General features: G+C 35.3%; 1 protein-coding gene and 1 long non-coding RNA gene across 3 annotated transcripts; one reads left to right on the top strand and one right to left on the bottom strand.

Annotated features, from left to right (window-relative positions):
• Window positions 1-2,079: 2,079 nt before the first annotated feature.
• LOC104593938 (cytochrome b5) lies at window positions 2,080-8,123 on the top strand. 2 transcript variants are annotated; one of them, XM_010254043.2, is made up of 4 exons: window positions 2,080-2,155; window positions 2,317-2,420; window positions 7,187-7,253; window positions 7,410-8,123. In XM_010254043.2, exons 2-4 carry the CDS (start codon window positions 2,334-2,336, stop codon window positions 7,655-7,657), a joined length of 402 nt encoding a protein of 133 aa, XP_010252345.1. In that variant the 5' UTR covers window positions 2,080-2,155; window positions 2,317-2,333; the 3' UTR covers window positions 7,658-8,123. The 2 variants fall into 2 exon arrangements, with proteins under 2 accessions (XP_010252345.1, XP_010252353.1); XM_010254051.2 differs by having other exon boundaries at window positions 2,100-2,155; window positions 2,321-2,420.
• A 3,113-nt stretch (window positions 8,124-11,236) lies between these two features.
• On the bottom strand, window positions 11,237-11,919 carry LOC148801128 (uncharacterized). Its single transcript, XR_016084677.1, has 2 exons — window positions 11,532-11,919; window positions 11,237-11,421 (listed from the first exon to the last, which is right to left on the bottom strand). It is a non-coding gene; the product is annotated as an uncharacterized LOC148801128 (long non-coding RNA).
• Between the last annotated feature and the right edge of the window lie 3,094 nt (window positions 11,920-15,013).

Here is a 15,013-nt window from a genome sequence, read left to right as displayed (position 1 = left end):
CATAACTAATTGTCCTTCTTCAAATCTATTACATTGGCTAGATTAATGATTGTAATTAACTGTCCTGAAGTCTCCCTACAGAATTCACCCAAATCCCAATTAAGACAATTAAACTTCAAAATGAATATATAATCAAAGGGATAGGTTGGTGGTTTTGGAGATAAAACTTAATTACTGAAAAGATATATAACATATATACCTCTATAATAGGCATTATTATTATATATGGATTTTGCTCTTCTCCTCTCCAAATTCCAAACTGTGGACTAGAGATATATCCTATTTATCAAAAACAAGGCTTTTCCCGCGTTCACTACCTCACATACTGTGGTGCCACAATCCCCACATATATATTGCAGTTGAATTTCTGTCAAGCATGATTGAACTAAGAGCCCAAACCGACCCAAATTGACCCAACCCGACTCAAACCAACTAGATCGATTTTGTTTAACACTGAGTCAATTTCGGTTTCAAGTTCAGATAACCCAACCAGATCGGGTCAATTGAAAAAACCTCAATAAACCGATCCAACCTGACCCATGAACAGCACTAGTTATAAACAAACATATGTTTTTTGAGGAGAGGTTTTTAATTTAATTCTTTCTATTTATTCCATTCTTGATATTACCTTTTCACGAGGAAAACGCATGTAAATGAGATCGACTTCAGTCAATCAGGGCAAAATCCGTTCAAACACTGTTCGAACAACTTTTATAATCTTGCATCAGAATATCTCCGTACTTCGAAAATATTCCATAAGGCTATGATGACTGTTCGAATGAAATTAGATATGACTGAATCCCGTTTCGGAGCAATCACAAACAAACATATCTCACTTGAGAAAAAGCACGTCCCATCAATCATCAATACCACGAGAAAAACGCAAATGGAGTCTCCACTTCGATAATCAATACCACGCCGCACGTGCAGTGCAACGAGTCTCCTTCCCTCGATTCCTTCGGTTTGGGCGCGGCCTACATGTACATCTAAACATGGATTAGGAACATCTCCCGTATTTATTATTGGGATTTGGGAGATGTTTCCACTACATGGTTGGAATGTGGTATTGGGTGCCGATGTTAACTCTTCTGCATGTCTGGTTCCAAGTTCCAACTTTTCATACGATACGCTACGCTACGCCCCCGTTTTGATCAAGCCGCGGTTTTGAGCATGTATAGTGTCAAAGAGTCAACAATTATTATTGCTAGGCACATCCGTGTTCTTCACGAGACTCTTAAGTCTTTAATCGCAACAAGATTAAAATTTTTCTATTCACGAGTTTCAAGCGAGTTGGGATCTCTTGTCGAAAAAATTCCAACATCTATAACACTGCACATCTCGTCATGAAATTGGAATCATCGTGTTAAAAATATTTTGTTGAATGAAGATTCAGACATTTTTTTAAAGTACGGTGCATCGGGTAAAAGAGAAGAAAAAGAAAAAGAGTGAAGAGGGTTAGGTAAAATCCGGATTTACACTTTAGAAAGCGCGTCTCACACCGATCTCACAGTCCCATCCCACCGCATATTAGAAACATATATGGTGAGATGGGGCTGTGAGATTAGGTGCGTTACTGCGTTATGTGAGGAGCAGATATCGATTCGATTAGGTATAACGTCTAATGTCGCCACTCGCTAGTCATTTGTCAAATTATCCAGGCAACAAAATTATCAAAAACACTCCCGATTTGTTTATCGGTAAGTTTTTACCCACTGCGTTTTTTCTTGTTGAAGTTTATTGAGATAATTTTTTTCTATTACCACATTTATCCTTAAATCATTTTGTTTTTACTTTTTAAAACTTCTTTTGTTTTATTCTCTCGGTGAAAAAATAACTTTTTTTTATAAAAGTGAAAAAAAAAACGATACACAAAGGAGTATATGATTTTTTCAGGTAAATTACCAAAATAAAATTTTCGTAAGTCTCATATTTATAGATAATAAACGAAATGGGGCCTTTAATATTGCAAGTGCCAAGTGCATTTTGGTCATTTCCATCAGGATAAGACAGTAATTTAACTGAAGTTTGGGGTTGGTTTTTAGATGTACAATATCACATCAAGTTATATGTATATAAATAGCACATACATTGAAACAACCTTTTCTTCGTGCGGACTGCGGACTGTGGAGGTCGGGGAAAGAGGGTTGGTGATTTGGTAAGAGCTTATTGTTTCAGCCACTACAACAACGTCTCACTCTTTCATCTTTCTCAAATCCCCGACTTGTCTTTCATCTGTCTATTTCGTATTTTGTTTTTCTGTTCAACGATGTCGAAGATCGATTTTAATAGATAATATGAAATTTTGTTCTGTTTAAGGAAGTATCAAAGTAGTCATGGCTTCAGATTCCAAAACTTACTTGTTTGAAGAGGTCGCAGAGCACAATAAAACTAAAGATTGCTGGCTTATTATCTCTGGGAAGGTCAGTTTTTTCTATGTTTGTTAATCTGTGTGTGTTAATTTTGTGTTGGACCTTCTCAATATCTTTCTTCCTTATCTCTATTTAATTTTAGAAGTTTATTTTTTGTAGTTAATTTGAAGTAAAGAGATTCTTTATGTTGTTTACAATCTCTGAAAAATGGAAAAAAAATCCACTATTTGGAGCTGAACTAGCAGTTTGATCTTTCATTGTTAATATGAATTCGTGATCGATTATGTATGCCTTCAGCGCGTTATTATTCCAGTTTGTTCTGAAGTCTTTTATGATAATGGTAGAATTATAAAGGATTTTCTGGTATGTTAGGGATGAACTGGAATTGATAGTTTTTAGGGTTTCAAGGCATATAGATAAGAGCGACTAACTCTAATGCGGGAAAAGTGGTTTGAAATGGGGCAGATATATTAGTTTTCTTCCAATTATTTTAGAGTGTTGATCCGATTGAATTCTCTTCTCAATTGAACCACTGCTCTCGGTTAAGATGAAAGGAACTTTTTTTTGGGGTGGGGGAGTAAACCAGGAAAGAAGTTTCACTCCAAATATAAGTAGGTATTTGGTGAGATGCGCATTGTAGTAAGCGGTGAGTATGCATTTCCAACCTATGCTTTGGATTGGGGTATCTTGCTTATATATTATGCAGAATAGGTACTTCCAGGTGTTTTTTTTTTGTTATCTTCTCTTTCAAAGCATTTGGTTATTCAGCAATCTCCTATTTTCTACCTGAGAATAATTAAATAGTACAATTACATTTTTTTAACAGTTCAAGACACCTTTTACTATTTGAAACAGCACACACGTTTCTTATCCTACTAAAATCTGTTACTATATTTCTAAATGCAGTTGTCCACATCAGCCTACTCTCTCTTGCTTCCTTACTAGTTTAGCCCCCTTAGAATTTTGTATTTTTTTTTTATTTTACAAAAAATAAAAAAGGGCTACTCACAACTAATTCAGTTTCCCTTTTATCAGGGAACCTGTAGTCACTCCCCTGTAAAACATGGTCATCTTGTAACACCATCCTGTGCATCTTTAGTTACTACTGAAATGATCTAGCAAGTATTCGGAAAAATGTTTCCTACAAGTTACTTCAGTGTATTCTCTAGATGACTTAAACTTTGGCTTCCCCGAGAAAGAATTACACAACCTGTTTGGGTTCCCCACCATGTAACCATGTGTGAAGTTGTTGGGTCATTTAGATCTTTTATCTGGAGAATTGAAATAGCAAACCTTTACTTATTTGTTTATATGGATTAGTTTCTTTGGTTGTTGAATTACAAGGGTTTTGCAACTTGTCTTTAAGCATACATTTATAAAGTTGATCTACATGAGAAAGTCAGTATATCAATTTTACCATGTGAGCAAAATTAAGAATCGCATCTAAAGCTTTTCTCCACAATGTTAAATGTGGATGGAATTGTTTTCCTTTTCTTGGAAGGAAGCCAAACTGTATTGAAGAATCTTGTTTTGGAATAAGCTCTATATTTCTTTTGGTTTACAACTAGTTAAAAAACTTATCTAACATCAGTCCCAACTTAAACATGACATTTTACATCATAGAATTCATGGTAAAGATAGAGTGGAATAGTAGAAAACAATTCCTGTAGTTGACCCCGTACAGTTGGGACGAGGCTTAGTTGAGTTGGGAATCCATAGTAAAGATCTGAAATATATTTGTGGTAAGCAAAGTTTGAAAATTCTAATAGCTGCAAATATAGCTAAGAGGAGTGCTTTCATGATATATTGCACATATTGGATTAAATATTCAAGAAAATTTGAGAAGGATTAAGACAAACACTATATGTTTTAAAGGAAGTTAAATTATTGAATCTCGTCACAAAAACTGTGAAAGAATCCATGCATAAAATAATTACCAAAAAAATAAATGCACAACAAGACAGTTGATGTTGAAAAAAAGTATATTTAATTTCCATCAAAATCCAAATTTCTTATACCTAAGAGTCACAGAACAAAGGCATGCAAATATGATAAACCTAAATCGAATTTTACATTACATTCCGTCACCCTTAATGCCAATGCTGATTGACCTGGCAGCTATAACACTACAATTCAAACATTATTGTATGTAGTTGTATGAAGCTCTTTTTTTAATGGGCACATAATTGTATGTAGCTTATTGTGTTAATACAAGTAGTCTGCCCTTAGGTAGATACTGAGCAATAAGGTCATAATTAGGTTCAGTGGTTGCAGGAACACTACCCATGCCAACTAGGGGGTGCAACTTGGGTGCTTGGGTTGAAAATTTTTAAAATTTAGTTGACCCAGCCTGGGAACCTGGGCCCAATGCTGTGTAAGCTATTTAAACTGGATACCTGGCTTACACCCCTAACATCAACCTTGGCTCAATTTTGGTTGCAAATTATAATGATCTTCAGAAGTTAATTACTTGAAAAAAATGATATTTGAGGTTCCATGCCCTTGATGTATGTAATAAGTGCATTTGATTTCATGCAAAGGATATTTTTTTTTCTTTTTTTTTTTCTTGGGGAAGTTTATGTTGAAAGTATGAATTTTGATGGGATTTCCTAAAAACTTATCAATATTTGGGAATTTCATGAAGACCTAAGCAAAAACAGGCCTTCTGGGTTGTATCTCATTCACCATCTCAAAATGATTCTTTGTTGTAGATCTGTTGATTAATTCATTGTAAGAAAATTGAGCTATAGGCAAGATAAAGTCGCATCTAAAAATATGATCATTGACTAAGAAACATCACAATTTGTCAATATCATATAAATCATGTTAGTTTGGCCTTTGGTCTGAGGATATCAAGAAGAGAACTTCAACTTGGTTTTAAGAAGTTTCCAGAATGTCTTCCAGAAATAACTCATCAATGTGACATCATGATCAGGGTTAATAGTAAAAGGTACGCTATGATATAGGATCAACTACTGTGATATCATCAATGTGACATCATGATCAGGGTTAATAGTAAAAGGTATGCTACGTTATAGGATCAACTACTGTGATATCATATTGATGTAGGGCTGGTTGCTTTGATACCAATTGATGTAAGATGACATGCTTTAATACGAATTAATGTAGGATAGAATGATAGATGATGATCCAAGGCCAGATTGGTAAAAAGTTTGAGGGAAAACTGAAAAGCAAATGATGATTTCAAGGGTTTTAAGTCCAAGGTTTGGGTTTTTGGGGGTGGGACTAGGAGCAAGTCCAGGCAAAGTGGATCGTAATTGAGGCATTGTCTAGGACTATGTTGCTGTATGATTTGATTAGGAAGCCAATGCAGACATCTCTAGAAACAGGACAAAAACAGTCAATATTTTAATATTGATATAGAACTTCATTAAACTATTTCAATGGAGTACTATACTAAACTAAGGAAGTGGTTGAATTTGGAGGGATTCTAAGATGATTTGGCACAAAAGATGAGAATTTCTGAAATTATAAACTTTTGAGAGTTAGGGTTTTAGTGGGAATTTAGAAAGCTATTTTAATGGGATGAAAATGAACTTAAAATATAGGGAGCTAATGTCGACATTTCTAGAGACAAAACAAAAAGTCAATATCTTAATATTGATATGGAATTTCATTAAATTATTTCAAAGGAGTGGTTACAATGGTAAACTAAAGAAGGTGTTGTATTTGGAGGGATTCTTAGACGATTTAGCATGAAAAGATGAGAATTCCCAAAATCATAAACTTTTGAAAACTAGGATTTTAGTGGGAATTTTAGAAAACTATTTTAATGGGGTGAAAACAAACCTACAATATAGGGAATACCTGAATTGAACTTGATTTTTGCCAAGATTTTGTATGGATGACTTAGAGAGAAAGGAATTCCTCTTCTAGAGAAAGTGTATGAGAGTTGAAAATTGGAGGAAATTGATTTAAGAATAAGACTTCTCAAGGAACTGTTCAACCTAAAAGCTTAAGCTGTTAGGTGAGGCTCTTGAATAGGTTTAATCAAGGAACTGTTCAATGTTGAAAAATGGTTGTTAATTGCTTTTTCAGAGGTCTTTGATGGCTGTTAGTGGCTGAATTTAGAAAACTTAGAAGAGAAGACAAAGAGGAGAAGGAGAGAAGAAGAAGAAGAAGAAGAACTTAGGAATCAATCATAAGGTTCTTAGAACCATTATGGGGCTTTAAGAATATAATATCTCTCAAATAGAAAATAATCTCCAAAGTTCATTAGCCACATATCACAATATGGATTGTCTAGGGAACTCCTCAAACTGAAAAAACTCAAAATTATGATTTTGATTTCATACTTGAAAAATAAATGAGTAATTCCATGACTATTTTGAGAATTTAAATGCAACTTAACTACAACTGGACAAATCAAACTAATAGGCTGAACCCCACATGTAGCATGTAAAATATCCAAAATACACCTATTACCTAAAAAAATAGAAATGTGTAAAAATTCATAAAAGTTCAGTTTTGGCTCTTTGGCTCCCTGCATCATTAACGTTAAATTTTATAGTCAATTTTGGTGGTTTTATATTGCTTCTTGAATTCCATATTTCCCATGTAAGATGAGATCTTGGAAAAGGTGAGTCCTCATTAAAGAATTGAAACTAGAAGGAATTATATTGCTATGTCAATGACTATTATCATATGCATGACTAGGTCAACTATATCATGGAATATAATGAAATTCAAAGGACAATTTGGGAGTAGCTTTTCTCATGTAATGATATGTGAGCTTTCCTCGTATCATCTTCTTTCTTTCCTTCAAATAACTTGTATTTCTGATTTTGCTGTTTTAGGTGTATGATGTTACTTCATTTATGGACGATCATCCTGGTGGCGATGAGGTCTTGCTGGCTGCAACTGGTAATGGTTACAATATTACATTTATGAACCTTGAATATTACCAAAGTCTTTAAGTTGATGGTCCTTACTTCCTAGAAACGTGTCACTGTCATATGAGCAGCTCTTTCCAAGACAAAATGTATCGGACCAAGCTCATGAATTTCTGAAATCTTGCAGGAAAAGATGCAACTAATGATTTTGAAGATGTTGGTCACAGTGATTCGGCAAGAGAAATAATGGAAAAATACTACATTGGTGAGATTGACAGCTCGACCATTCCACTGAAGCGTACATACATTCCACCCCAACAGACACCTTATAATTCCGATAAAACTCAGTTTGTGATTAAAATAATGCAGTTCCTGGTACCCATCTTGATTTTGGCCTTAGCCTTTGCTGTCCGAAATTTCACAAAAAGAGATTAGCCAAATCTCTTCATCCTTTCTCACAGAAACCATCTGCATTAGTAGATTGAGTAGAGTTTGAGATGCCTGTATCTGCTAGATCAATTATTCCTGCGATTTTATGCCCATAGATTCTCTAAGATCTAGGAACTGCCGTGTGGGTTTGCTGCGTGTGCAGTATGGTTTAATCAGTCAGTCTTCTTTTTCTCTTTTTTTTCCCCTCATTTTGGAGGGCAAAGTTTAGGATCCACCGATATCCTAGGAGTTGTGTTATTATTTTAAGGCTGAGATTTGATTCTTTGGTGCCTATGGTAGTGGAATTTAAAATTTTAAATGCTTAAGAGTTAATGTCATTGGCATCCTGACATGGAATCACTGATCACTTTTCTTTAATCATATATCTGTTTTTTTTTTTGTGTACAATAAATGGATTATTTATGTCATCGGTAATTGAAATTTCTAAAATAATAGCTTCTTACTTGGTGGATGTGCATTGTTATTGCAAGAAAGAAATAGAAGGCAGTTGGAACTCTCTTAACTGGATTATATGGATTACATCCTATTCGGTCTAACCATAGAGTGTTCTAGGTATATGCTGTCTATTGAAATGATGTACAGTTTCATTCTTTAAACTTCCAAAACTAGACAGAATTTTTGATTGGTTGTGAGAAAAGAAAAACTTGTTATTCTCTTTAAGGTGGTAATCAGCAAACCACGTTTTGTGTTGTCTGTACTGGAGGTTTGGTTACTAGGGAGATGCTAAACTAGGGCTCATCCTGTTATGGTTCAACCTTTTCCAAAGGTTGGTGTTTAGGCGAGATGGGGAACCCTCCTCCATAGGTTGGATACCAAGAGAATTGTGCAATGTCCATGGCTGGTTCAGGTGATGATTGTGTGGGTGTTGATCTAGTACTATAAAGTCATTCACATTGCTTAGTCGAGTGAGTTTCAGATTCTGCTGGCTTGATTTGGAAAATTCATACTTCAAATAATAGAGGATGATTAAAGGTGGGTTTTAAGGATATGGCACCCGCAATTTGCAGTCACATGTTTGAAACATCAGAACATCATATGGGTCCTGAGATGAGTTGGTCTAAAATTCAGCTTGTACAAATACGTATTCCAAGACTGTAATCCACTTTCTACATTGACTTGCATCCATTTTGGATGTTCCCATTTTGAATGGAAACATGTCTTAGGATTTGTAATTGCTGTCATTTACAATACACATGTTTTTACCAAATGTTTGAAAAGTTGAACTTGAGTATAAATTTGCTTCAGTTCATTGTTTGCTCTCTTGTCAAATGCAGCCTTAAAAGTAATCACCTGTTGCTTTCACTAGTTTGTTAGATTCAAACTGCATTGAAGATTATCTAAAAAATATTAGGAATAAAACTGCTTTCAAGCAGGGGCGACGTAAGATAGCCATGCTTTATTTGTCTCTCCAAACAGCCTGAGCTGTTTTTCCCAAACAATCGAAATCTCTAAGGTGTAGCATGTGCAATTGCACGGACATGGTTCAGCAACTAGCTCTAGCTAGGTTAGCTTGCAGTCGAACCATCAAAAGCTTCTAGATTGGGTTAAAAATTTCAAACAAAGAGAATTTTCACTTTCAGGCCTCGTTTATTTTTGGGATTTTAAAAAAGGTAGGGGGAGTTGGTAAATGGCATTGCGTTCCCATTAATCAATTTATCCATGTTCTTATTTTAGAAATGTGTGGTATTTATGGCAAAATCGATTTTTAGAGGTATTATTTATGGTATTACTAGGTAAGTGATTTCCTTATTAACATGGGTAAATGTAATTAGGATAAATGTTTCCTTATCCATATAAATGTACTTGCCCAGGAAAGGAGGTTCCTGATGAAAAGCGAACAAGTCCTTCAGGTAATTGGGTGTTGAGCACGGTAGCATCGTCTACACTCGACATTGATGGTTGAGCCGTCATGGACTCTAATTATAGGGTGTCTAGTTTTGTGCTTTTCTTAGCCTACTGAGCCTGTAGATTAGGTTCGAGGTAGGTTGCTGGCTTTGGGTAGATGAAGATGAGTTTGGCTTTGGTCAGTGATAGAAAGGCTTAAAATTTGCAACATATTGGGTTGTACAAGTTGATACATATCGTTCTGACAAGAGCCTGATACGTGGAATGTGTAGAAATCGTCCATTTTGTTTCTTTTCGTATGTATCGCACTGGTACAATATGAGTTGTTTCGCTTTGTATCAATCAATATGGGCCCAAAACAGTCCGATACAATACAATCCGAATGTCTGACACAATATAGGCCGATACATTTGATTTTTTTTCGGGTGCTCTTCATTCATTAATCTCTTTAATTATTTTTATATTTAATTCTAACTTTTCTTTCATTAATTAGTCGATTACTCCTACTTTAAATTTAAATTTTAGCGCCTAATTCAAATTCTCTTATTAATTCCACAAACTAATGATACTCTCTCATTAACTCCGCAAATTAATGATCCTGTCTCATTAATTTCATTTTGTTAGTAACTTAGTATAAAAACTATAGTCTTTAAACAATGGCAAAATTTGAACCTTAGTAACTAGGTTTTAACAACCATAAGTCACCACTATGCCATATGCCCATTTGTTTGCTATGGTGATATGCATTATGATTTTTAAGTAAATTTTCTCTTTTCTTCATAGATATTTATTAATAAATGCTAGAATTAATTTTTAAAATTTATATACTAATAAATATTAATATAAATTAATATACACACATAACATTTATATTGGTTATTTGAAAATTGATGTATACACATTCATATTTTAGTTTTTTTTTTCTCACATTTTATTTATTCCATCATTTTTCAACAGTTATTAATTGTAATCATTTACAATTAAATGATTGTAAGTATGGATTTTTACATTTGTTAATAATATATTTGAATTTCCTCACACATTTATAGGTATTTTAACTTTTCATATATATATCTAATGCATATCTAAAGTGTATCCTGATACATCTCTTAAAATTGTCTTCCCGATACATCTTACATTTTCAATACTTTGAAACTTAAGTGCAAGTACATGCTTACACTATTAGAACAGTCTCTTGCAATCTTGCATTGAACAGACATGATCCCTACTCAAACCAAATAGACGCAGAATTGACCCATTATTAATTGGACTTATTAGGCCTAACCGGTGTGACCCGATTATAATTGATTGCTTGCCTGTCAGTGTCTGATTGTTCGATAATAAACATGTTAAGGATCTTGTTCTTTTCTCAAGAATCAAGATATTGGGTAGCCGTTTGGGAGGGTTTCCACTTTCCATGCAACGATTAAAGGTGTTAAGCTGAGATTTGGTAAAAATCTGGAAAGTTGAAAATAAGCTTAAGCTCAGTTTGGAAGGAGCACAAATGTAAATATATAGAGTGCAAAATCTTATATTTTATATTATTTTGTATATATTTATACTGTACATGTATTTATAGTCCTTCCAAACTGAGCCTGTTTAGAGAGACCCAAAATCGACTTTGGGGTGAAACTATCTTATCTTGGTTAGTTTCTTGAAAGCGGCTCAATCAACGCAGATTCACAAAATATATGCCTCTAAATTATTAATAAAAAACGATTTAAATTCGAAATTAAAATTTATTATGCACAGCGTGGTGAGAGAAATTAACGAGTCACCAAGGTCTCGAAAGAATGCAATCCGTCAAACTCAGGTGCAAATTTTGGTGGCCGAACCGTCTTCATCCCTTCCCTGGCTTTGGAAACCAACCTCTCCAGAGAGGCTTGAAATCCACCCTCGAAATGCTGAATTAATTCATGTAACAGAAGACTAGCGCTTTAGAAATCCATTAACATGGCAAAAGTACGTGTGTATGTATATAGGATCAAGATGAAATGAGAGAAATATAATTCACCTTCTTAGATTTGGATTGGGTGGTCTCCAGGAAATAGAATCCAATTGCAGCGGCCACAGCAGGCACCGTCATATACAGGGTACCCATCGCCATTTAATAATGATGAGAGAAGATCGCTAACTTCAGAGCCTTTCAGAAACGATTTGCTTTTTATATGAATTTAAAGTTCAAAGAAACAGAGTGCTCTGGAATCCATATAAACTAAACTGTAAATTAAAGCAATAATTAAAGATGATGAGAGGATAAAAAGCTAAGAAGGAACCTTAAGATGCCTTGGTGGTTAAGTCAAGTAAGGTATCTCTCTTAATTTCTTTTCATACTCAAAGTAAAATCATAAAAAAAAGGAGAAAAAAATCAAGAAAGGTCGAAGGATAAAAGTCTAAAAGTAAAAGACCTCTCTGTTCACAGCAATAGGCGCGCAGGTTTTGGGCTTTTATAGTTTATTTAATCCTTGGGCCTTGGAAGCAGAGACCAAAAGCTTAACATCTGCCCCCACGAGATGCTCTGAGATGTTCACGAGACCATTATCCTCGGAAATATGATTTTGTCGGGTTCACCAAAATCATTTACTTTTGTTTGTTTCAAAATCAAAGCAGCCGGTAAACCTGATTTTTGTCGGGTTCACCAAAGTTTATGGTTTTGTTTTAAAGGCCTCAATGTAGATATAGTGCTGAGATAGCGGTCACAGTTTGTTTCAATCTCTCGTCGAATGGTGCTTTTCTTTTCTTGTACTTGTTGTAAAATGAAACAACTTTAAATAAACATATATACAGATTTCTTTTCTTGTAGACCATACAATTCCATCTTACACTGTACATTTGGAATATTGTATTGGACCCATATGGAGGACTCAGCCTGAAATGATACAATATTCCGGATGCCCTGTATATGGTTCATTTGAAAGACGTGTACTAAAAACAAAAATAGAAATTCCAATGCTCAGAATGGTTCTACGTGTTTAAATGCAAATTGAGTTCAAGGCTGAAATAATTCGCATTTGAGCTATAATTAGTTATACCCCAAGCTTTGTTTTTATGGTTCTTTCCATTGAGAGAAAATAACAAATTTACAACTGAGGGCTCGGTCAAGGGAAGAGCAGCAGGAACTGCATTTTCTTAAAGACCAATATAACTATTGGCTTGTTAAAGAAGAGCAATTGGGAAAGTGAAATCAAGGGAGTTATAGCTTAGAAAGGGGATAGAAACACAAAATTCTTTCATCACACGGCTAATTTCAAAAACTCCAAGAATACCATTGATTGGCTAAAATGTTCGGATGGCTCCTACACCTCTAATAGAGATTATATAATTAATACTTTCAAAGAAGTATTTCTACAAGTGGGAGGCAAGTCTTTAATCCAGCTCAACTAAATGGCCTAAATCCCCCAACTCTATCTCCTCAATAGAATGACTCATTCTTAGTTTCCCCTACCTTTGAGGAAACAACAAGCCTGTGGATATCGTTAGTTTCAAGCCGATCAGCTTATGTAATGTTATGTACAAGATTATCACAAAATGGATGGTGTAGCGTCTAAAGCCGATTCTGCAAGACTTAATATCACCAAATCAATTGGGTTTCCTGAAGGGAAGACAAATCTCAGACAATGTCTTGCTAGTGAAGGAGATTCTACAAAAGATGAAATCTCAACAATATGAGATTTCCAAACAAATGGTGCAATTTAATTCACCAGTGTATATCTACAGCCTCCTCTATAAAAATAGTTGGTCAATCTCATTGCCAGTTTTCTCTGAAAAGAAGATTAAGACAAGGAGATCTAATCTCTCCGTATTTGTTCATACTAGGGATGGAGGCTCTCACTCAACTATTAAACAAAGCAATGTCATTGGGTCAGTTTGAAGGAGTGAAAATAATCTGATTCGGGTCTCCAATCACTCACCTTCTCTTTGCCAATATGATTGTATCATCTTTTGTAAAGCAGAAGTAGGGCAAGCAAGACCTTTGGTTTCAGTTCTACAAAAATTTGAAGAAATGTAAGGTTAGAAAATAAACTACTCCAAGTTAAGCCTATTTTTTAGCCGCAATGTCCCCAAACATCACCGAAGAATACTCTCCCACATGCTCCACGTATCCTGATCCATGATTGGCTCTAAGTACCTCGGTACCCATATTTATTTAAACCAATGCTCCTCACACAAAGATATCATAGAGAAGGTTTCTTCAAAAGCCTCATCTTGTAGTTCACTTCTTTCTCAAGCAAGGAGAACTACTCTAGTTCATTCCGTATTGCAGGTTATACCAGTGTACACCATGACCACATAATTAATCCTTCAATCAACTTCGGTGAAGCTGAAAAAAAATCATAAGATCATTTTGGTGGGGGAACTCCACTAAAGCATCTACCCATACAATATCAAGGAATAAAATCTGTCGGCCTAAGAATATGGGAGGTCTAGGCTTCAGATCAATAAAATCCATGTTTTCGAAGCAAACATGGAGACTGCTAACAACCACCTCAAGCATTTGGAGCTACCAAATTAAAGCCAAATACTTCCCTCATAGTTCACTATTTACAGCCAAGAAAGGTCATCGGAGTTCTAAATGGTGGCAATATGCTTTCAAATTACTACAACAACTTCGGAAAAACCTACTCTGGGTAGTGCACAATGGGAACCCCATTAATACAATTTCAGACCCCATGGGTCCCTTCCCTTGTTGGGAATATACCACTTTCAAAAGATCCATTATTACAGCCGGCATCTACAAATCTTTTAGTCTCTGATCTTCTAAACCCAGATGGTTCCTGGGACATCCATAAGTTCCAACATATTTTTCAAGATCTTTCTATAATACACATCACAAACATCACTCCAGAGCTTAGCTCATCTAATGACAATTTGATCGGAAAAGGTAACTCCTCGGGGATCTATTTGGTGAAATCAGGTTACAGGCTCTTCGTCTCTAAAGAGGGATCCTCATCAACAACTATTTTTGAGTGGAAGCTCATATGGAAACTCAGAATTCCATTTAGTTTCCAACTATTCCTATGGAAGCTAGTGTGGGAAGGCATATCAACTAGGAATAAACGCCATGCTTGGTTGCGGGAAGGGGATCAAATATGTGTCCTCTGCAAATGCCCTTTTGCTAGGGTAGTCTGGTGTGAAGCTCAAATCAGGTTAAATCTATCACTTTTGCCCATGAAACCCATACATCAGGTCATAAAGGAGTGGTTCCATGAGTTAACTATCCACTTTGGTAAGCAGAAAGTTATAAATAGCTTAGTCTGCTTCAGCATCCTAAGCTACCATATCTGGAAAGCTAGAAATAAAAAATCATTTGAGCTCGTGGTGTCGGACCTGAAACAAGTAGCCAACCTAGTGTCTCAGTTCCAGTACAATGAACCATCAGCTCAAATCCTTCCTGATGTAGCTAATCGAGCTCTCACCGGCATGGATACATACTCACTTTTCGTAGATGGCTCTTTTGATCCTTCACTTGGTTATGCAAGATGTGGGTTCTACATC

The sequence above is a fragment of the Nelumbo nucifera genome, chromosome 3 (assembly GCF_055504915.1).
Source record: "Nelumbo nucifera cultivar China Antique chromosome 3, China Antique-T2T, whole genome shotgun sequence".
NCBI lineage: Eukaryota > Viridiplantae > Streptophyta > Magnoliopsida > Proteales > Nelumbonaceae > Nelumbo > Nelumbo nucifera.
The sequence above is the reverse complement of the archived record's forward strand: the minus strand, read 5'-3'. Positions and strand labels throughout refer to the sequence as shown.